Source organism: Stenella coeruleoalba, assembly GCF_951394435.1.
Source record: "Stenella coeruleoalba genome assembly, chromosome: 3".
In the NCBI taxonomy this organism is placed as follows: domain Eukaryota; kingdom Metazoa; phylum Chordata; class Mammalia; order Artiodactyla; family Delphinidae; genus Stenella; species Stenella coeruleoalba.
The window spans coordinates 96,518,762-96,542,579 of NC_137148.1; the positions used below are offsets into that span (position 1 = coordinate 96,518,762).

General features: G+C 35.2%; 1 protein-coding gene across 9 annotated transcripts in view; it reads right to left on the minus strand.

Annotated features, from left to right (window-relative positions):
- LOC307183717 (uncharacterized protein) overlaps positions 1 to 23,818 on the minus strand; it is a 548,184-nt gene that overhangs the window by 124,092 nt on the left and 400,274 nt on the right. For 4 of the 9 annotated variants that reach the window (XR_013827562.1, XR_013827563.1, XR_013827564.1 and 1 more), the window contains 2 exons: positions 15,151 to 15,232; positions 9,703 to 9,809 (listed from right to left, as the gene is read on the minus strand). Coding sequence is in view for 2 of the 9 variants with exons in the window: in XM_079916640.1 (XP_079772766.1) it covers positions 9,728 to 9,809; positions 15,151 to 15,232 (164 nt within the window). In the remaining 7 variants the exon portion in view is untranslated. Of the gene's footprint in view, positions 1 to 8,680; positions 8,842 to 9,663; positions 9,810 to 15,150; positions 15,233 to 23,818 lie in introns of those variants that run through there. The other 5 variants (XR_013827561.1, XR_013827566.1, XM_079916641.1 and 2 more) reach the window with 3 other exon arrangements.

The window sequence follows — 23,818 nt, forward strand, 5'->3', positions numbered from 1 at the left end:
AGTTTGCAAGGAAGATAGACTAGAATGGGATATTCTTCTCAAAATACAATATAGTTTTAAAGAAATTCTTGTTGAACTAAATAAGCAAAGACCTTATGCCAGCATTAGTGTAAATGCCACTAAATCAAGAATGATAAGTAGAATTTAATCAGCCAGACTCTGTGACTAATGGATTGACCTGGTCAAGGCCTCTAAGGATCCAGACGTGCTTGCCAATCTGCGTTACCTTATCTAAATTTAGGGTGCGGATGTCATAACAACAAAAAGGCATTGTGACTACACTGACCTCGTGTAGCAAGGTGGTTCAGTTATAGTTGCCTCCGAGGATAAAAAATAAAGAAAAGAAAAAACAAGAAACAAATTTTGGATTCCCAGCTAAATGATGATCATGCTGGCAGAAGAATGAACATCTGGCTACTTCTACCAATTCTTCATCAGAAAAGCACTTATGCTTGGGGTATGCACCCGCATTATGAACACATGATTTCTTATCTATGCAAATGTAAAGGGGAAATATAAAACTTTTTCATTAGTAATGAATAAAGCAGTAAGGACAATTTATTTGAGGAAAAATTACATAAAAGTCGTTATGGTTGGGACAACCTCTTTTCAAACCTAAAGGAGAACCAATTTTTTTTTTTTAATTTTCAGTAAATAAGTACTTACTACTGACAAATGTAAAGTTTTACATTTTAAATTAAAAAATACATTGGAGAAATATACAGTTTAAGATGCCCCGATTTTACAGTTAAGTACTAACATTTGTAATTATATATTTAATTTTGCCTTTAACTTTAATATTTTAAATTTTAAAAATTAAAGCCTTCAACTTTGATCAGAACTGTAGTCTCCTAAAAGGGCTCAATGTTCTAACTATGAAAGTAAAGATTAGTGGAGTTTTAAAATGATTGCTTAGAAAAATGATTTTTCACTGAAGTTAAGGGTAATTTTATAGAATTAAGAGCTAGTAATAATATTTATAATAGTAAAATATTAATAGCTAACATTTATTAAGTGCTATATGCCAGCCAGTGTTTTAAATTTTTTCCATGTATTTTCCTCTTTTATTTTCACTAACTCCTCCTCAGGAGTGAATTACTATTTTGATAACCATTTACAGATGAGGAAACTGAGTCTGAAAATTCAAATACTCTGGGCAAGGACACAGAACTAGTAGGTGATGGGGCCAGAATCCTAACCCAGGTACTCTGACCTCAAAGCCCATGTTTTCAGTCCCATAGTGTTAACACAAACTACTAGCTTAGGGAATAAAAGGTTGAAGTACAGAGCTTCAGCAGTAAGTCTGTCTTGATGGTGCCAGGAAAGGCAGTTGTAAATTGCAAAATCCAGGCAATCTTCTGGTCATTTTCTCTCCCCAATAGCAAATAAACAGCTTGACTAGTAGCTTTGACAGAACATATCAGTTGATTTGGCATCAGTAGACAAAGTCATTGTCTAGCTACCATATACTATAGGGAGGTTCTTGGCCAGAGTCCCCGTCAGCATTGTTTCACAACACTGTGAATCACATACTCTCTGAAGAGGTTCAAGCCACAATAGAGTACATTAGACCCAGTCTTCACAGCTCAGCGAATTTAAGGAAAATTTAGAGGACAGTACCATGCCCTCTACATCATCTTATTGCCATTTCAAAAGATTTACTCTTAGGCAATGACCTTAGGTGTTTGGCTACCCAAAGAAATTCTTCAATGTCCTAGGAAAGTAAGTTAGTGGTAATAAAGCTTTTCTAAATCAAGTTCACGTGCATGTTTATTACAAATTAGGTGATGTTAACAAATGTTATAGAACGGTTAGGTGACAAAAAGACTAGATTTACAAAAACTATTATACCTCCCTAACACACACACATGCACACACACACACACACACACACACACACACTACATCAAACATTTTTTAGCCTCTACATTCTCACATCTTTTCTTTTGGATTTAACTATCAGCTCTATGTGAATAACCCTCAAATAATTTCTAATCCTATAAACTTAGTTGGCCTGAGCAACTCAACCTCTTGAAAGGAGACTGCTATGTTGACATCTTTCTAAGGTCCCTTGGGATATAGTTAAATGGAGACGTTTGCTGTTGAATTTTAATAATGATGTTCATAAATGAGGTAAATAGCAGCAACGTGTCCCTGTCTACCTGGATCTCAAAGTTGAGAGACCAGGCTTACTGTCCAGGCTGACCTGATCTAGGAATTGGACTGGTTGAATATATAAATTTGAGTCAAAGATCATTAGATGGCAAGGAAACTAGGCCATGGGGATCCTGAAGAGGCCATGAGAGGAGAAGCTAGGGAAATAACAGTCTAAAGAGAGGAATATAAAGACAGCTGGGATCGTAAGAATGCTAATGAACAATCCTATGTGTTTTATGCCTTAAAGGAAGGAGCATTATATATTGTGTAGCAAATTACCCCGGAATTTAGCAGCTTACAGAATGTATTTACTATCTCATAGTTTCTATGGGTCAGGAGTCAGGGCACAGTGCAGCTGGTTTAATTAAGGTCCTCATGACGATGTGGCAGTCCAGCTGTCAGCAGGGGCTACCCTCATCTCAAGGATCACCTGGGGCTGAAGGATCTGATTCCAAACCCACTCTCTTGGGCCTCTCCTGAGGTCAGCCTCACAACATGGCAGCTGGCCTCCCCATGGTGAGATGTCTATAAGGGAAAGGAAGAGAGAGCACACCCAAGGCCTGAGCTGCATATTGTCTCTTTGTAACCTAATCTTAGAAGTGAAGTCCCATCACTTTGTCACATTCTATGCAGTAGAAGCAAGGTCCAGCTGACACTGAGGAAGTAGACTACACAAGGTCTACATGGAGGGGTAACAACCAGGAGAGAATATCAGTTGGGTGCTTCTCTAGATGCTGCCTACCAAAAAGGGCAACAGAAAACCTAGAATAAGTGATACCCAGCCAGAAAAAGTCTAGCTTCATCTAGCTTTTATCTAAATACTTGTCTTTACATTCCAGTGTGCTTTAAAGGCACCTGGGGAGCATGTTAAACCCTTAGCCTTTTAGGTCTCACCACGAGAAATTTCAATTCAAGAGGCCTCAGGTAGGGCTGGGTGCACCCCATATTTTTATCACTCCCCCTCAGAGATTAGAACATAAGTGATGTGCAGACCACAACTCGGGGCACACTGATTTAGGTAAACATTTTTTTCATGTCCTAAGCACTGAAGTGATTATAGTCCCCACTCCCCAAACACACACTTACTGAAATGTTTTTAAAAAGAAAAATACTAGACTTTAAAATATGTATAAACGATTCTAACAAAATTCTATTTTTTTTTCTTACAAAAGCAATTTCAAAAATCTTTTGGAAATGTCACTTGAAAACATTTACTGCCTCAGTTTGGGTGAAGTCCTCTCTCTATTTGTCGCTGCCTGCAGTTAGTCTGAGTTTGCTTACTAGTCATCCCTAGTGAATTAGATTGTCACTTAGTGGGAAAAGTAGTCTGATGTTTCTGGGGATTGAATTCTCATGTTATCCAGTACTAGATGGATGGATTGTTTCAGATTGCCCAAATTCTGTTTCTTCATTTTAAAGGTGTGAGTAATAACATCTACATCAGTATGACTCTGTTGTGAATTCAATGGATTAGCCAATAGAAGTGGACCAATTAGTACAAGTAGGTACCCAATCTGCAGCATCCAACAATAAATCCTGAACTCAATAAATGGCAACTGTTGTCATGATTGCAGCAGACGCTTTGTGGTTATAGGTGGTTATATTTCTCTTCTGGTGAATTTTATGTTCCCATTTGGGTATGGCAAGATCATCACTGTTATATTGTTATGTGTTGTTTTGTTTACTTACTGTTTTGTATATACTATTCAGCTTTAAATTTTCCAAAAGCATCCTTTAACCTGAATTTACCTGATTATCAAAGTCGAACTAATTGGTATCTGTTGAATCTCTTCTTTTTATATATAACTCAGCATGTTTTCACTGCCCTTTGATGACATGTCTATTTTTTAACCTTTGTTAGTATGGGGTTTGGAGTTCGGCATATGTGTTTTTGTTGTTCTTTCCTGTTTTTGGAATTACTTTGACACTACTATTTATTGTCATGGCCATACATACAATAATTATTTGGGCAATTCTATGTTTAAATAGCTTCAGAGCTCATCTCCATCCTATTAAACAAAACATTCACTATTCTTGAGCTTTACCTGACTGTAGAATGTATGTATATATATATATTTTTTTTTCAAGAACATGTTGGTAATGTGTTTTTAATGCTTTCTTCCCCCTAGAAAATGTTGCATTCAGAAAAATAATTTCAGTATAAACTTTACAAATTGTAAAATTTTCTCTTGAAACTTTGTAGTTATTTCTCCAATGTTGTGTCATATTTGTTGCTAAAGAGTAAAACTCTGAATTCATTCTGACTTATTTGTTAGGGAAACCATATTTTTAGCACAGATGCTTGCAAAAAATTTTTTTGATCTTTGTAATTAATTGTTTTGCCAGAATGTGTCTAGACTCATTGACCTCTCTTCAGATATACTTGCATGGTTATAAGCCTTATTTATTTATTTATTTATTTATTTATTTTTGCGGTACGCGGGCCTCTCACTGTTGTGGCCTCTCCCGTTGCGGAGCACAGGCTCCGGACGCGCAGGCTCAGCGGCCATGGCTCACGGGACTAGCCGCTCCACGGCATGTGGGATCTTCCTGGACCCACGTCCCCTGCATCGGCAGGCGGACTCTCAACCACTGCACCACCAGGGAAGCCCTATAAGCCATTTTAATGTGCTCTTACTGATTCTCTTTCTTTGTTGTAAAGCAGGGGTCATAAACTCCAATAACTCCAGTGTCTAGATAAGTAAACAGTGAAGTGGATCCTAAGAGAAAATGCAGGCCCCACCTAAAGGGAGCAGCTGCCACTCAAACTTAAGAAATAGTTGCCATTTGGAAATGGAGACTACGTATGCCCAGTCTAATTTTTCAAGAGAAGACACGAAATCACACAATCTAAATGTTAGATTAACTTTTTTTTTATGAGTGACATTGTATGGGCCAAATAAAATATATCTGCCAGCCCTATTCGGTTATAGACTATCATTTGACAACACTTAGTTATCAGCAATTAATCTTTCCTTGATTCATCCATTAGGAAATATTAATCAAGTTACTAGGAATCCAGTCATGATCTAGGAACTAGGTATATAGTAGTTGCTCTTGTAGTGAACACTATTGATTTGAATTTTTTCCTCATTGTAGTTTTTCTGAACTTTTTAAGAAAAGTCTTTGATGGGATGCCATTATCTGCACTTCACATTTTCATCTACTTCCTTAGTTATGTGTCTTTTATTTCTATTTTAAATAGAAATCTACATCCTGGATTCATTGTCTGCAATATCAGATCCCTTCCTTACCCACTATGATAAGGAGTTTATTTATACTACAATTTAAATTCTCCTTGAAATTTTTATTTTGCACAATCACTTTTAAAAATTTTTTTGCTTCTGTTGAGTAGAGGCCGTATCATCATGCATTATACTGAAAATCAGTTTAGGATTATATTCCATATCTCTTGTGCTATAATATTTGTTTGCAGGTTCCATGCTGGTTAGCTTGTTTTTGTTTGTTTGTTTTTTTAATTTAAAATTCTTTCTGTTATTTGAATGAGAAATTCTCTCTTGATCCAATGTTTGCCCACAGGGAAGTGGACCTTAGATCTATACTTAGATTTTAGATCTATACTATTATTCTGGTTAAAAGCTTCACTTAGAGTTGAGAAGTAGAACAGGCCTATATGCAAGGTTCCCAGCCTAATGCTCAATTTTCAGTATGAATTCTCTACTGTGGTTGTGATCACTGAGAACAGGATGAGAAATGAAGAGCCATCTGGAGCTCAAATTACTACTAAAGTTCATCCAGGCTCCAATCTGCCTATAGCGCCTCATTTATAGGCTCTATGATCCTATAATCTGTGTGATAAAATGTGCTTCTAGCAGCCTCTGCGCTCCGCCCCTTTCCAACATGCTCAACTTCCTGCCTTGATTAGTTATTCTGAATAGAACAGGAAAAATGAAGGACAAAGAGGAATAATGTCTCCTCAATGCTGCTACAATGCTGGCACACGTTAATCCTCAGTGTATGATCAGTATCCATCAGATCAAATTTTGTTTTTGAGTTTTTTGAGCAGTTCTAAATATTTGTGAGAATTAATATTTAATAACTTTTATTCTTGTTTAAGGTTTTCCCACTATCAGAGAGAAATTTTACTCATTTTGCAAAAACATAAGAAACATACTCAGTCTTGCCATTATCATATCAATCCACTGAGCTCTGTATATATATATATGCTACATTGTGGAACTTTAGTGTTTAATTTTTCTATATTGTGATATATTTTATTATTCATCATTCTAGAGACTATTTTATCATTAATCTTCACTACGTATCACTTATCACCACTGATGTTTAAAATAACTAAAATAGGAATATAGAAAACATGATGGAATAGCCCAAAGGGTAATATAATGTTCTTCTCAATTTTCTTACTTGTCAAAAGTTTTATACCCTCTTTCAAGAAGGTATAAAAGAAGACTGAAGATACCCTTTGTATTTTGTTTTTAATTTTTATTGAACACAAATGAGAATTCAGAATTTTTGAATTTCCACCCAAAATACCAAAGGAAGAAAAGTGACAAAGGGAGATGTTTCACAAGTCAAAGAGTATACTCTAGACTTTAATAATGAGAATGAAATTGTTTGTATAAGTGAAATCTGAGATGAATTTTCTTAAAACTTAAGAACTTCTAAGTGGGCAATGTCTTTCTAAGAACATAAAGAAAAAATATATTCCCTACTAGTTAGTCATAAAGCAAGTAGGACCTGGACCTAAGCATGCATGTAATATTTCACAGCAAGAACCCAGTTGATCCTATTTTCCTAAAAGTATATGTGACAGTATTCTTTCACCTTTTATCTGTTTGTACACCACAGTTCTCTTGATACAAAAAATGTTGCTATGTTTAGATTATCAACAATTCTAGTTATTTTTATTATCTCTTTATTCTTACTTCTGTAAATTTTTCATAAAATGACAGATAATTATAAAAAAGGTTTATTGGACCCAGATGGTAAATGCAATAACCATATTCCTGGTTTCCTAAAGGCTTAGAAAATATTATATGCTGCTAAGTGTTTATAGTTATAGTGTATATTTGGTGGCTGTGTTTGGTTATGGTTGTCATGATTCTCTTCATCATCAATATAAAATCATTTAAGCCATGAATGGGTCACTGATAATTTCTTTCAGTTAAAATATACCTTCACTATAATGGCAAGAGGCACTTTGTTCATCTTTACTTAAGGTAGTGATGTGAAATTTCCTCTTTATCTCCAAGCATACATTGGTGGGAAAATAGAGATGGGAAGGTCTACATGGAAAGCTGCTAACTGAAGACATTTTAAATTAGAAGTCTGCGTATTTATTTGTGTTAAAATGTAGGAAAAAAATCAGAGAAAATGAAAGAATTCTAGATACCAAAAAAGACAAAGGAAAATAAAACAAAATTGGAAATAAAAAGAAAAATCAATGGAGAAAATGAGAAAGGCAGTTCAGAGAAAAAGAGCTAAAGAATTGGAAGGACCTTTCGAAAGAATGAGATTATCCAATTCAAACATTTTATCACTCAGGCACTCATCTGCCACATATTTACTCAGCATTGCATGTAAATGTGCCAAGAACTATGCTGGGAACACAAAGATAGAATCCTGTCTTCCAAGAGTTTATAATACAGTGGGCACAATCAACAAATAAACAGTCCCCCTGCCCAAAGTTTCACAGTAAGTCTTCTGCTTCCTGCACAACTGCATCTCAACTGACATATTCGGGTGGACTAAAAGTTCTGCTGCCAACATGAATGGAGTAGCCAGATGGGATGAACAGAGAAAAAGTAAAAGTACAATAGAAAGTCAAAAGTGGAAAAGTAGAATTCTACAACTTGTCAGGAAAACAGCATGCTACCACATTTTTCACCCCCTAAAAAACCCCACTAAACATTTTATAGTTCTATTTAGGATAAGTGTGAAATATTACGGGAGACAGAGAAGGAAGGAATTAATCATGCTTGGTAGAGATCTTAGGGGAGTTAATCAGAGTAGGCTTCACACAAAAGGTGACATAAGAATTGTCTTTTTAAAATATAAGATCCCCAGGTGTATAAGAAGGAAAAGGGCATTCTAAAGACAGAAAAGAAATGCACAGGGCTTGGGAGGAAAGAAGGCTGTTGTATTCAGGAAGCATAAAATCACCAGATTTCCCGAAAGCACACAGGATATAAAATTCTGGTGGCAGATAACACTGCCAAGAAACTGGCCACACTAGGCAGTGTCCACACAGGGATCTACACACCGCTCAGAAGGCAGTGTGGAGCTATTTATGCAATAAGTGCCATTACTACTTTCTCTCAATTTTATCATTTATAAAATGGAGGTAAAGTACAATTTAAAATTGATTTTATTATGTTCTGGATTCTGGTTTTGCTGATAACCAAAGGGGTGAGGGTGCAAGCTAGGTAAACTTAACCTGGCCGATGGAAAACAACTTGGTTTCTTCTGGTTAAAACAGACTCTTTCGGGCTTACTTTTTTGGTCAGTTCAAAGCTCAAATTCAAAACCAAGACTGCTTCACCTTCTCAAAGCATCTTTCCTCTCCTTCCTCTTTTTCAAAATGCTTCAGGTACAGATAGAAGAAGAGAGAGCTCATCTCCTCTTAAAGACCCAGAATGAGGGCTCTCTGGTTCTTGTGCAATCCTTATTCGTGGGGATTGATGAAGGCATTGTTTCTCAAATGTCTTGATCTCAGGATCCCTTTCACATTAAAACTATTAAGAAACCCAAACAAACTAGTCAACGTAACAAAAAAGGAAAGAGACAGATATAGAGAACAAGTTAGTGGTTACCAGGGGGGAGAGGGATGGGGAGAAGGGGCAATGTAGGGGTAGGCGATTAAGAGGTAAAAACTATTAGGCATAAGATAAGCTACAAGGGTGTATTCTACAACACAGGGAATACAGCCAATATTTTATAATAACTATAAATGGAGTGTAACCTTTAAAAATTGTGATCACTATATTGTATACCTGTAACTTATATAATATTGTATATCAATTATACTTCAATTAAAAAAAAAGAAACCCAAAAAGTTTTTGTTTATCTGGGATGCATTATTTATATGTTTATGTGGGCCATTTCTTTCTATTTACCACGTTAGTAATCAAAACAGAAAAATGTTAAATGCACAATTAATTTTAAAATAACAATAAAAATTCATTATATTTTAACACAAATAATATTCTTGTAAAAAATAAAATTTTCAAAAAAATCTGTGGTAAGGATGGCATTTCTTTACATTTTACAAATCTAATGTCTGGCTATCTGACTTAATAGAAGATACTTGGATTTTCATAAATACTTCAGTCAATCTGCTGAGATATGTTTAGTTGAAATATTTGAAGAAAATCCTGCCTCATACACATATTTATTAGAAAAGAAAGGAGTATTCTAATAGCCTTTTCATATAACTGTGGCTATTCTTTGAAACTACAACAAAATCCAACTCAATGAGTGAAAGCATCTTAAAAGTAAGTAGTACCTAAGTAATCTGAAACCATATCAATGAATTATTTGTGCTCTTTTTATACTCAGGTTTACCTCGCAATTTGAATAGCTCTTCCACTCATGCATGATTTTGTAACATCTCTTGGAAAATACTGGTTGAATAGTTATGCAGATCTTCCATATGGTTGACACATTTCATTCTACAAAGTCCCAAAACATTTATTAATATCACCACTGATCTCATGAGAAATGTCTATCAAGCTTAAGGTAACAAAAGTTTTTCAAATGTATTAGTTTTCTATTGTTGCCATAATAAATTACCACTAGTTTATGACCTCACAGTTTTGTTGTTCAGAAGTCCACTTGGACTTAGCTGGTTCTTAGCTCTGGGTCTCACAAGCGTAAAATCAAGGCACTGGCAAGCCTGGTCTTTTATCTGGAGGCTCTGGGGGAGCATCTGCTGCCAGGATCATTCAGGTCAAGATGTTGGCAGAACTTAGTTCCCTGTGCTTATAGGCTATGATCTCTGGTTCCTTATAGTCCTGTCAGCCAGGAAGGAGCTTTCTGCATTGCCAGCCATGCTGCTCTTTCCATCTTCAAACATGAAATGGCATGTTACATACTCATACTCTGAATCTCTCTGACCTCCTCTTCTGCCACATTTCTTTTGCATCTTTGTAGAAAAATTTCCCTGCTTGAAAGGCTTGTGTAATTAGATTGACCCCACCAGGAAGATCCAGGATAATCTCCCTATATTAAGGCCAATAACTTTAATTATACTTTCAAAGTCCCTTTTGTCATGTAAAACAAAATATTCATGGAGTTTAGGTTTGGTGCCACCATCTGGATTTATGTTAACGCACCAGCAGTTTTGACCTTTATTGCTTCTGCACCATGATGCAAACATCAAAATATATCTTAGAATTATATAAAAATAGTCTGACCTTGTAGATTGCCTAAAAGGATCTCAGGGATTCCCAGTTCTGCAGACCATATTTTGATAACTGCTGAGCTCCAAAACCCACATTTTTTTTTGAGAAACCATATGTTTAGCTGTGGTAAAAATTAACCGTGAAATCTAAGTGGCTTCATATATGAAAGGCTACTTCTCACTCATAACAAATCCACTCCTGGGTTGGGAGATTCACCTGGAGAGCTCTTCTCCATGTAGTGATGAAGTGTTCTTTGCCTGTCTTTCAATTATCTACTGTGTTGTTGTACTGTCTCTCATGGCTCTGTGACTAACTGGGGTCTGTTGGAGGGTTATCACTTGAGGTTTCTCATACAGAAGTAATCTGAAATCAGCTGAGGTTACAGATATCTCTAAGGTATCAGTTGGGTTAGGCATCTAACCTGGCTCTCTCATATCACTGGGTGTGACTGGCAGCTCAGCTGAGGCTGTTGACCTGAATGCCTGCATGAAGCTTCCTCCTGTAGTTTGGGCTTCTCAAAACAATGAGTTTGGAGATGCCCAGAGGGTGTGTCCCAAGAGCAAGTGTTTCAAGAGACAGGAAGAAAAATGTGCCTTCCCCTGAAGGCCTAGGTATGAAAACTGGCACAATGTTATTTCCATCACATTATGTTGGTCAGAGCATTCACAGAACCTGACCTGATCCAAGGGGATGGTGGTATAATCCCCACTGTATGATGGGAGGAGTATCAGAAAATTTTGGCCATTTGTATTCCATTACTGCTTGACTGAATCTTGAGAAGTAGTAATGTCCACCACACTGTTCTACTGATACTCACTGGGAGACAGTCACTCTGGTCTTGTCCCTGGATACTCTGCTGCTAAATTTGTCTATCCGGTCATCAAAATTGTATATGCTTTTGAAGTTTGTAGTCCCTTATAGATTCCACTATTATGAAGCTTTGAAACAGCCTTGTCTTAAACACCAGGCTTCTTCTTACCCACCAGTCCTTTCAGTACCGTAGCTTCTTGCTTCCAGGGCATTACGATACTTGTAACTCTCCTACAAGCCATCAGCAACTAAGTATGTCAGAAGAGATACTCAGGCCATGTCGACCACCACCTTCTACCAAAGTTGCTCTACAACATTTAAAAAATTTGGGATAAGGTATCTCTTTAATGAGCTATAATTTTCTTGGTCTATACATTGGGAGAACATAACAACTCCCTGTCTTCTGGAATCTTCCCCTCCAAACCTTACTAGATATTTGTTACCCCTACCCTTGTGATTTGACTTAGGAGTTCGAAAAAAATGCAAGAGCACTAATGTCCAACCATTTGCATTTCTCCCACTTTCTTTTACTTTGGCTTCACCTCTCAGCTCCAGAAGGTCTTTCTACTTCTCTATCTTGTCTTTTAGGAATATCCCTTAAATCCATTCTTCTGTGCTATAGGTAATAGTAAAAATAATCCAGTTTCCCCAGAACTAGTTCTTGATAGATGAAATGAAATTAGAAGGGGAAAAAATGCTTTTCTGTCTCAACTAAATCTGGGTTGCAAGGATATTTTCTCACTATGATAAAACTCAGCATTGCCCTATTTGTTGTAGTTGGCAAACTACAGTATGCAAGCCAAATCCAGTCCCTGGGCCAAACTGAGTCTGTTTTTGAATGGTCCATGAGCTAAGAATAGATTTTACATTTACAAGATGTTGCTAAAGCTATTATATATAGGACAGATAAACAAGGTCCTACTGTATAGCACAGGGAATTATATTCAATATCCTGTGATAAACCATAATGGAAAATAATATGAAAAATAATATATATGTATAACTCAATCACTTTGCTGTATAGCAGAAATTAACACAACAGTGTAAATCAACTATACTTCCATAAAATTTTAAAAATAAATAAATAAAAGACGTTGCTAAAAAAATGATCAAAGAAACCAAAAGCCAAAGAAGAATATGAGACAAAGATGATATCTGGCTCAAAAAGCTTAATGGGTCTTCTACAGATAAAGTTTGCCAATCCCTGTTCTATATGGCATCTTCTATCCTCCAGAAGTGATGAATGAATTGGTTTAAATGCTTGGAAAAGCACAGTGAAGCTTGGTAAATCAGTTTAACATTTTTAAAAAATCCCCATTTCAAGTATAAGATCTATTTCAATATCTGACACATATTGTGTTCAATAAATGTTAATTTCCTTTCTAGCCTTCTTCTTTTCAATGAGGATTACGAGAAAGAATAAAAGTATGCAATTTAACTCTCCAAAAAGATTAAAGCATTGATGTTTTAGGTGCTTAAAAGGCATTTGTAACCTAACCTGCTTAAAAGGCATTTGTAACCTAAAGACATTTGTAAGCCATATAACCTAACATATTCACAGGATGCAGAACAAGTATATAAACATCTCTGAGGGCCATTATTCTCCCTACTACACCACTCCACTTCAAATGCATCCCATCCTTTAGTCATTCCATCTCAAAACCTGGGAGCCACTTTTGTTTCAATTCTACTTTAATCAGCTGCTAATGATAAGGCTTCTTTCACTCATTTATTCATCATTTAACAAGTACATATAGAGTGATGTCAGGTTCAAAGCATTATTTGTGATTTTATAAAAGGAATAAGTTATAATGTTTGTCTTCAAGGATGTTGTCCTTCCTTTATGTTCATGTTTGAACTAAAATAACATTTTGTTCTTCCTGTTTGCTCCTTTATCACCTTTTCTTTTTAATTTTGCATATATCTATCAGCTATATTTATCTGAATGTTCAGCCCAGTATCGTTTTCATGTACTTGCCCCTTTACTTCAATATCTACAGTGTTCTCTACCAAGGGTTTATGCCACACGTGCCCACTGTTCAAAAGCTGTCTGATCTGAGATAGACCTTATAGCTTTTTCCATCTTCCCTGATGCTCATTCTTCTCCCAGATGTGTATATGAAGCCCACTATATCTTCTTTCTCTTACCTTTTCTTGTATCCAGATACCTCTCCCAGAAACGTCCTCCTGATTTCCAAGTGACCAACAGAGGTAGAAAAACTGATTCATAGTGCTGCTTCCCTGTTCAGAGTCTGTACAGAGGCTTCTCGTAACCTATCAAACTTTTCCAACACCCAATCCCCAAAGTCCAAGCCCATATTCTATTATCAGGACCTTCTTTGCCTATGAATTGTCTCCATGACTCCTATGGAGTCACCTTCTATTGCAGGTAATCCATCTCTACACCTTCCGATCATATCATGCTCATCCAACACTGAAGCCTTTTGTTCTTGCTCCTATTCCTGCCTGGAGTAGCTTCTGACTTCTCTGCCCTGTCACAACCATCTTTGTAGTCTTTGTATCTCATGCCCAGGGTTTTTCTGCAAACCCTCCATCAATATTTTCTGCCCAATAATTATGTAGTTTTCACTGTTTCAGCTTCCATTCCATAGAATTTATTGTCATTATCACCAGCATATTACAAGACACCAACCAGTTAGAAAACTAGCCGTAAGTTTCAAAACAGCTGGTCAGTGGTTAAGAACAGGGACGAAAAGGAAGATGTTCGGCATTAAGCATATACAACAAATACACATCACAACTCAAGTCTCAGAAAGTAAGCAAAAATTAGAATCAATAAACATGTTGGTTTGATAGTTTTGATAACTAACACTACTCTCTATTATGTAGTCCTCTAATCATTAAGCATATATAACCTTAAGCATACCAACCATATATTTGGTTTTTCCAAAGTAATTCATGCCTTTTACACATATATTAAATTTGAAATTTTATACAAGTTGGGCACGTACTAATTGCCAATCATATATTTAATTTAATTGAATAGAATTGAACATTTTATTGATAGTTTTATAACTGTAGTATCTCATGGTAGAACAACAATTTTCTAAAATAATGCAAAATTCATACTTGAGCCAAATCACAGACAAGCCACATTTGTGTCCAAAAACAATTTTTACTGATGAGGCAACTCCCAGCCAAAGCCAATTTACATCCCAAAGTACTTTTTACTGATGAGACATATAAAAACTACAACAAGAAATTTGCCACCTTAGGAGAACAAAACAAGGCACTAATAAATACTGAAGAAACAAATTGAATTAACGAAGCCAATGCCTACTTTAATAAACTGACAAGCAAGACAGGCAGAAAAAAGTATCAACTCCAACAGGCAGAAAAAAGTATCAACTAAATTAAAGTGTACAGAACAAGTGGGCCATTCTCTCTTCTTTATGGTTCTGTGGCCCAGTTCCACCCAATGACATCATGCTTAATTTCTTGAAAAAGTCAATCAGCATCATATTTGCTTAATTCTCAGAATCAAATGATTGGACAACACTTCTAATCCTGACATCTTAGACCACTGATGACCTTTCTGAATTCTGCTCTTAAAGGAAAGTCATAAATACATTCACCTAAAAGAGGAACATATGGGGCAACAAGACGTTCTCTGGGGGACCGCTCCTTGTGGCTGTCCTTTTACTTCTCCCAAGTATCAACAATGGTATCATTTCAAAAGCACTTGAGGGCTTGGTCTAGAATAATGCAATCTCTCTACAGAAAAACATTCTTACATCCGAACATGAGCAGAATAAAAAAAAAAAAAATGTCACAGTACCTCATGCTGTGCAGGGTTGCTGAGTCATTGTGGAGGTAATGGCACCTTGGTGTAAGCAACAACAGGTTCCTCAGCCTGAGATCTAAAACAAAACAAAACGGACAGGTCAAAGGAAGTTGTTGTACACGTAATCACTCTTCTGGTGTTTAGAGAGTGCCTATGGGGCACACAGGTGAGAGGCATCAGCAGACACACCAGTTTTCAAAGGACGAGACTTCTCTAATTCCCCACAGCATAAAAAATTACTGTACATACACATGAATCCTGTGCCAGACAATTAAAACAGGAACTCATATGTATTGTATAAACATCATTATCTTATAGAACTACATTGTATATCATAAATCACAGTATTTAAGATGTACTAAAATAAAATGCAAAGAATGACAAGATGTTTCCATTGTAAATGACATTTTAAAACTTATATAACTTGGAACATATCCTACGTTGACAAATCACAAGCTCCTTTGGAAATACTTTTATATTCTGCATATTATGGAGCATTTCATTTGGAGATGCCAAATTTTCATAACTGGTAGCCACATCGCTGTGCAGACATTTTCTCTATAGCACCTTCGCAGAACTCTTCTTTAATTCCTTCCCAAAATAAGAACCCTCAAAACTCAAAAGAACAGAGAGAGAGAAAAAAATTGAAGGAAGGAAGAGGGTCTTTGAGGATAAGTATTTTAAATTGGTTGCTTTATTTATATGCGATAATTATTTTAACACATGACAAACATAATCAACCAGACTACCTTGAAATTTTCTATTTATGTAAAGCACTATGCTTATGTGAGTAGTTTCTAATATTTCCTATTCAAGCCTCCTACTTATCCCTAACAAAAAATCAAACATCAATAGAGAATGTGAGGCTTGACACTGATTACCAGAAAATGTAGGAAAGAGGAAATTATTATCTAGGAATCACCTCAAAAAAATCCTGTATTGTGCATTAAGTTAACTCCAAAAGTGCATTAAGTGAAATCCCTCCACTATGTGAGAACCATGATAGCTTGGAAGTGATTACCCACTTAACCTGAGATCACCCAAAATGATTCTGGCACCACGTAAGAACAATGATGCTAAGATTTCCACTTTGGTAGGTTTTTTTTTTTTTTAAATCAATTTGTACTGGAGTATATTTGCTTTACAATGTTGTGTTAGTTTCTGCTGTACAGAAAAGTGAATCAGCTATATGTATACATATATTGCCTCTTTTTTTGATTTCCTTCCCATTTAAGTCACCAGAGAGCACTGAGTAGAATTCCCTGTGCTATACAGTAGGTTCTCATTAGTTATCTATTTTATACATAGTAGTGTATATATGTCAATCCTACTCTCCCACTTCATCCCAGCTCCCCTTCCACCCTGGTATCCATACTTCCCTTCTCTACGTCTGTGTCTCTATTCTGTTTTGCAAATAAGTTCACCTGTATCATTCTTCTAGTTTTTTTGCTAAGATAAATTATCTTTCTTCCCTAGTTCGAGCCAAGAGCCCACAGAGCCATATTTGCTTGCCCCCACCTATGTGAATTATGGTCAAATCAAAAATGAGTATGAAAAAGGGAATCTAAGAGGTTAAAGAGTAGTGACACATTAATCTAAAGTATAAAATATTAGCTAGAAGGCTTGCCTGGCTGTCTCTAACTCCCCTGAAGTTAAAGAGGAGGAATGAAGATCGTTTTAGTGGTTACACTTCAAAGACAACTTGGATAGCTGACCTTAAAATGTTGGTGAACTCTGTTTCATTCTTTGCTTTCTACTTGTTACTATTAGTGAAAACCCTTAAAAAGGATACAGACAATAAACTCAAAACTGTATTAATTCCTATTTAGTTACTGTATGGGAAGGAGAAGATTCTATATTATTTGACTTTAGACTGTAAGAGAAAGATAGTTATGAAAAGAAAGAGCTGTAGTTTTTCTACAGCAATGGATTAGAGAAACAGGGTCAATTCCTATGATAGACAACAAAAAGGTCTAAGTACCCCAGGAAGCCATCTCTAAACCCAGTAGTGATTTTGGAGGAGGATTTTCAGAAAGACTCTTCTTAGGTAAATCCAGATATATCTCAATAGAGCTTGAAAATGGAGAAAGGTTGTGAAGATCACAAGACGAAAGATGAAGGAAGAAGACCTGAAGTATCACATATGGTCAGCACCTGACCACCATTCCCCTAGCAAGAGACAACAGTTCTTAAGAGGTGATCACATCAATGAAAACCAAACTCTGCGTCAGAGTCAGATATTTAAAATACTGACATCAAGGCCTTGACTTGAATCATAACTTCTGGGGAAGAGATTTCATAATCTCTGTCTTTTAAAAGATTCTCAAATGATCTTGGTAATCAGCTACTTTAGAAACTACTATTTTATATGTAACTCTCACTTAGACTAGTATGACTTTTTTGGAAGAGTCTGGGAAGAACTGACTTGATTCAAAGGATTCTTCTTTGAATGTTTTGTAGAATTCAATAGTGATGCCATCTGGTCCTGGGGTTTTCTTTATTTATGGGAAGGTTTTTAGATACTGATACAATCTCCATACTAGTTATGGATCTGTTTAGGTGCTGTCTTTCTTCATGATTTAATTTTGGCCTGTTGTACATTTCTAGGAATTTATCCATTTGTTCTGGGTTATCCAATTTGTTGGCATAAAATCTCTTATAATCCCCTTTATTTCTGTGTTGTCAGTTCTAATGTCTCTTCTTTCATTTCTGATTTTAAGTCTTCTCTTTGTTTCTTAGTCTAGCTTAAGTTTATTAAATTTGTGTATCTTTTCAAAAAACACAACTCAGTTTCAATGGTTTTTTTCTCTTATTTTTCTATTTCATTTATTTGCCTTTCTGCTTTTTAAAAAACTTTTTGCTTTGTGTCTCATGTTCTAGGTTTAATAAGGTTGTGATTTAATCTTTTCCTGTTTAACTTTGGTATCATGTGTATTTTAAAAGAAATGTTATACATACACAAAATTTGATTTCATCATATTTATTATTGTATAAGGCATCATACGGTCAGTGAAAAACAATGTGGGAAAAAGAATAGCTGTGAACTCTGAAATACTAATTATATGATAGTGCTTATTTTTTAAAAGACATTCAATTTGTTTGAAAGATATGTTACTTTTTCTAGAATTTTTCTACTCTGCACTAAAAAGAATTTCTGCTATAAACCCATATCAAGATCCCTAGGGAGAATAAAAATACTCTTAAAGTTTGCAATACAATTAATGACACCCTAAACATCACCACATAATAGTAAGGTTATTACAAATGGATACAGTCTCTATGACTCTGTTTTTTTTCTAGTTATATATATATATTTTTTCAGATTATTTTCCATTATAGGTTATTATAACATATAAATATAATTTCTTATGCTATACAGTAAATGCTTGTTGCTTATCTATTTTATATATAGTAGTTTGTATCTGTTAATCCCATACTCCTAATTTGTTCCTCCACCTCTCTCTCTCCTCTCTGGTAATCATAAGTTTGTTTTTTAAGTCTGTGGGTCTGTTTCTGTTTTGTACACAGATTCACTTGTATTATTTTTTAGATTCTGCATATAAGTGATATAGTATTTGCCTTTGTCTTACTTCACTAAGTATAATATTCTCTAAGTCCATCCATGTTGCTGCAAATGGCAATATTTTGATCTCTTTTATGGTTGAAATATGTATATATATATATATATCATATATATATATATATATATATCACATATTCTTAAGCCAATTGTCTGTTGATGGGCCCTTTGGCTGTTTCAATGTCTTTGTTACTATAAATAGTGCTGCTATGAACATTGGGGTGCATGTACTATTTTTCAAATTAGACGTTTTGTATTTTCTGGATATATACCCAAGAGTTTGATTGCCGGATCATATAGTAACTCTATTTTTTTTTTTAAAGGAACCTCCATATTGTTTTCCATAGTGGGTACACCAATTTATATTCTCACCAACAGTGTATAAGGGTGAGTCTTTATCACCAGAAGAGAAAAAAGCAGTGATGCAAATTGGAGGGCATTTTAGAAAAATTGCTGAAAGTTACATGTGTAACTCCCATTGGATCCATGGTGTCTATGCGTTTATTAGATACGTTGGAAAAAGCAAAAAATAAAACAAAGTTAAATATATTTACATGTGGAGATGTCTTCTGACTTCATATTAATTTTAACCTTAGTGATTTAGTAATTCGTAAATACTGGTGAAACTAATCAGAGAGTCTATGAAGACACCAACCGTTTATTTAAATATTGTATTAAACATAAAGATTCAGACATGTATGTTCAAATGTTCGCCCTAGCACTTATTAGCTGTGTGACCTTCAAGCAGTGATTTAACCTCTATAAGTTTCAATATCTGTATCTACAAATATATCTAGGAATACAGTAGTTGTGAAAAATGAAGCTGATAAAAGTGATGTAAAGTTTATATATTAAAAACCTAGCACAATATCTATTATGAGGCAGACAAACAATAAATTCATTATTACTGCATGAAAAGTATTATATATGATCAAAGTCTATCCTAATTGAACTGTAATGGCATATCATATACACACTGTCACTGAGAAGTACTCTTTGAACAGTGACAATTACAGTACAATTCAGAACTTTCAAATAGACACTAATCAAATAAATCCTATTAAATAACATTGGAGGGCATTTTAAAATGTCTTGAAATTTGCAAAAATACTACCCTTATTGACATCTTATTTGCCATGTAAAGCTTTCACAGCCCCATGCATTCTTACATGCACTTAAATGTTGACCATAAAATAAATGTTGACTTGGCTCATCTAAGACATAACAAGCATGAAAGAGCTATAACTAATTAAAGGATAAATCATGTAAATAAAAGATATAGATTATGAATTGCCATGTGTTTCAGAAGTACTTATAAGTGGCACCAAATAAAGAAGTTTTAAATAGAACAAATAAATGTCAAATGTTAGATACATATTTATGCTACTGTGTAAGAAAGCATAATATATCCAGATACTACATAATGTATCATATATGGTAAGAGAAAAAAAAATTTTTCTTGTTGAAGACAGAGATGTACATATGCTCAGTATACTTCTTGGGGTATCACAAGAGGGAAAATAAAGTGAGATTTTCATTTAACATAACACATGATTTCCAAATGGATAAGAGTTATAAAGAAACAAAATAAAACAATAATTGGGTTTTATAAAAACCCAATTATTGTGTTTTTATAAAACAATAAAAACCCAATAAAATACAGGGATAATATATAAATATATAACCCTATGAACTTAAACTTTTAATGAACATGATGGTATAATGATTGAACTTACAACATAAAATGTATTGGTAAAACTAACAAAAGACAATTCGTATAACATGGAAAAATTTGCCATACATTTCCTTATCCTGGCTAATATTTTTAATATGTAAAGAGTTTCCACATACTCAGCCATAAAAAGGAATGAAACTGGGTCATTTGCAGAGATGAGGATGAACCTAGAAACTGTCATACAGAGTGAAGTAAGTCAGAAAGAGAAAACCAAACATCGTATATTAATGCCTATATGTGGAATCTAGAAAAATGGTATTGATGGTCTTATTTGCAAAGCAGAAATAGAGACACAGATGTAGAGAACAAACATGGATACGAAGGGGGGTGGTGGGATGAATTAGGAGATTGAGATTGACATATATACACTATTGATACTATGTATAAAATAGATAACTAATGAGAACCTACTGTATAGCACAGGGAACTTTACCCAATGTTCTATGATGACCTAAATGGGAAGGAAATCCAAAAAAGAAGGGATATATGTATACATATAGCTGATTCACTTTGCTGTACAGCAGAAACTAACACAACATTGTAAAGCAACTATACTCCAATAAAAATTAATAAAAAATTTTCCACAAATATGTAACAAAATTATCATATTATATCTTCTTACACAACATCAGAAATCATCCCAGCTATCTATTTCCTTCATCTGTAAAATGGGGATTATAGGAATATCCCAATATTCACAAGGTTGTTGTGAGGATCAAGTAAATCAATACATATAAAACACTCAGAATAGTGCCTGGTGTTCAATAAGTGTTAGAAAAAAATCTTGTCAATAGGTTCACACAGAAAACCCACAGAAGTCAAAGTGCTGGTAAATGCAAACTGTTTAGCCAGAGTACTAAAAAACATTTTAATTCAAATAATATAAAATGACTGTGCCATGAAATTCACATTTTAAAATAATAACGTTTAATATAATAAAGGTACTATGCAACAGATATTCTCAGCCATTTTTGCTGGGAGTACGAATTAAATACAATCATTCTGAAAAGGAATTTGATAATATTTATCAACAACTTTTAAAAGATATACAAACATATTAGATAACAAAATCATTTTAAAATGCAGATATTTTAATATGCAGATAAGATATATGCCCAAGTTATTTCATAATTACATTTATCTATAATAAGGAATTATTTAGATGCCTAATAATAGAAAAAATGTTGCCTATAGGGAAATTATTGCTTATATAATGGACAGTGTGCTTTTATCAGTGTCACATTAAGGGACAAATTTAAGACATGAAAAAGTACCATTATTTACATTTATATACTTTTCTCCATTCACTCAACTACTATTTATCATACTTATTGAATATATATTATATAGCAGAATTGTGTATAACTGAAGGACAGCACTAAAGAAAGTTAACAGACCTTATTCCTAATACATAAGGAACATGTAAAATTTAATTTTTGTTCACCTTTTGTTTGCATTTCCTACTTTTTTTAGTGAGGAGGAATGACTTCTAAAACTTTTTATTTTTTAACATTTATAACTAACACAGTAGCACTATACGAGGCTATTAAAAGCAAAACTTTAAGCTTAGAGATATCTGACTCAGACTATGGCGCTATGCATTGTTTATGAGATCAGCTACTCAATTTGTAAATCAATAAGTGAAAGCTGAGTTGTTTTGAGCGTTTCCTTGGGCTTTGCTATTGCATTGGTGTGTAACTAGAAGTGTTTAAAAACACTGATTTAGGGGCTTCCCTGGTGGCGCAGTGGTTGAGAGTCCATCTGCCGATGCAGGCGACACGAGTTCGTGCCCCTGTCCGGGAAGATCCCACATGCCGCAGAGCGGCTGGGCCTGTGGGCCATGGCCTCTGAGCCTGCGCGTCCGTAGCCTATGCTCTACAACGGGAGAGGCCACAACAGTGAGGGGCCCGCGTACCGCAAAAAAAAAACAACAACACTGATTTAAAACCCTGAGTTTTCAGAGTAAACAAAAAATCAGTCTTAAAAGATATATGTTAGCCAACACACCGTCTGAACTGGAATTACACAAATCTGAAAAAAGTAAACATACAGATTTGTCTTTTAAAGATCAGATTACACCCCAAAAAACAATCATCATCTGCTGATTCTCACTGCAAGTAAAAATCAGTGTATACATTCCTACATGAAGAAGGATAACATGAATGGATTTAGATCATCATAGGGTCCTAGTATGTCCTGTCAATGGACAGGCAACCTTCAGAAACAGACTGGCTTTAGTTTGAAAAGGGAAACAAGGCAAAGAAAAATTTAATGTGACACATGCTACTATCATTCAGCAAAATGTTGTCAAGAGCTGTCTCATAGAGAATAACAGAAGGTTGTGGGTTCAAAAGGGATATTTAATCAAAATAAATGGCACACTAAAGTTAGCAGGTAGGATTCTTAAGAGATGTTTTGTCAAAGTTCAAATGCTTTTGGTCTCATTTTAAATGTGGTACAACTTGAAGTTTGCCCAGCATGTCACAGAAAAGCAGTCTATGAAGAAAGGTGATCTAGCCCCTCTGCCATTTATCACAGTGACTTGAACTGCAAGCTGGTGTTTTCCAATGAGGTTTAGAAAAAGAATTTGAATGGCAACTGTGCAAAGTCCACAGCCAATGAAAGGCAAGCAGGGGGAAAAGAACTCTGGGAAGCAGGAAATGTGAAAGATCCTACATCCAAACAGGGTATAGGTGTCATGGAAGATTTTTACATAGGAGAATGGCATATTTAGATTAGCATTTCAGAAAGATTATTTCGAATGGAATGTAAAAGAATGGACTGGAGTGATCAGTAGAGGAGTCAGAGGGAAGGGGTAAGAGATATCAGGTGATGACTGCCCAGACTAGGGCTGGAACAGTGTAATTGGAAAGAAGTAGACAGAGTTGGGTGAGTTTAAGGGCATAGGAAAAGCAGCCCTTAGTGACTGATTGAACTTGGGAGACATAACAGAGAGAGAGAGAAGAATCAAACTTGATTCCTGGATTTTCTTGGACAAATGAGAATGTTGTCACTCACTGAGATTGGTAACATAAAGGATAGGACAGCTCGGTCACAAGTGGGCAAGAGGAAAATGATAGTTAAATATGGGAAAGGTGGAGGTATCAAATAGGAACGTAGGTATAAAGGTTTGGAACTCAACAGAGAGTTCTGACCCAAAGAGAAATTTTTGCCATGGGTATGAAGAGGACCATCTAGAAAGAGAAAAGAAAAGAATCTGATGGGAATTTCAAGGGACCTAAAAAGGGGAAATCACAGAAATAGGAGAAAACGTGATGATGACAGTGCCACAGAGGTCAAAGAAATAGTATTTTAAGAAGAAGAAATGGTTATCAATGTTAACTATT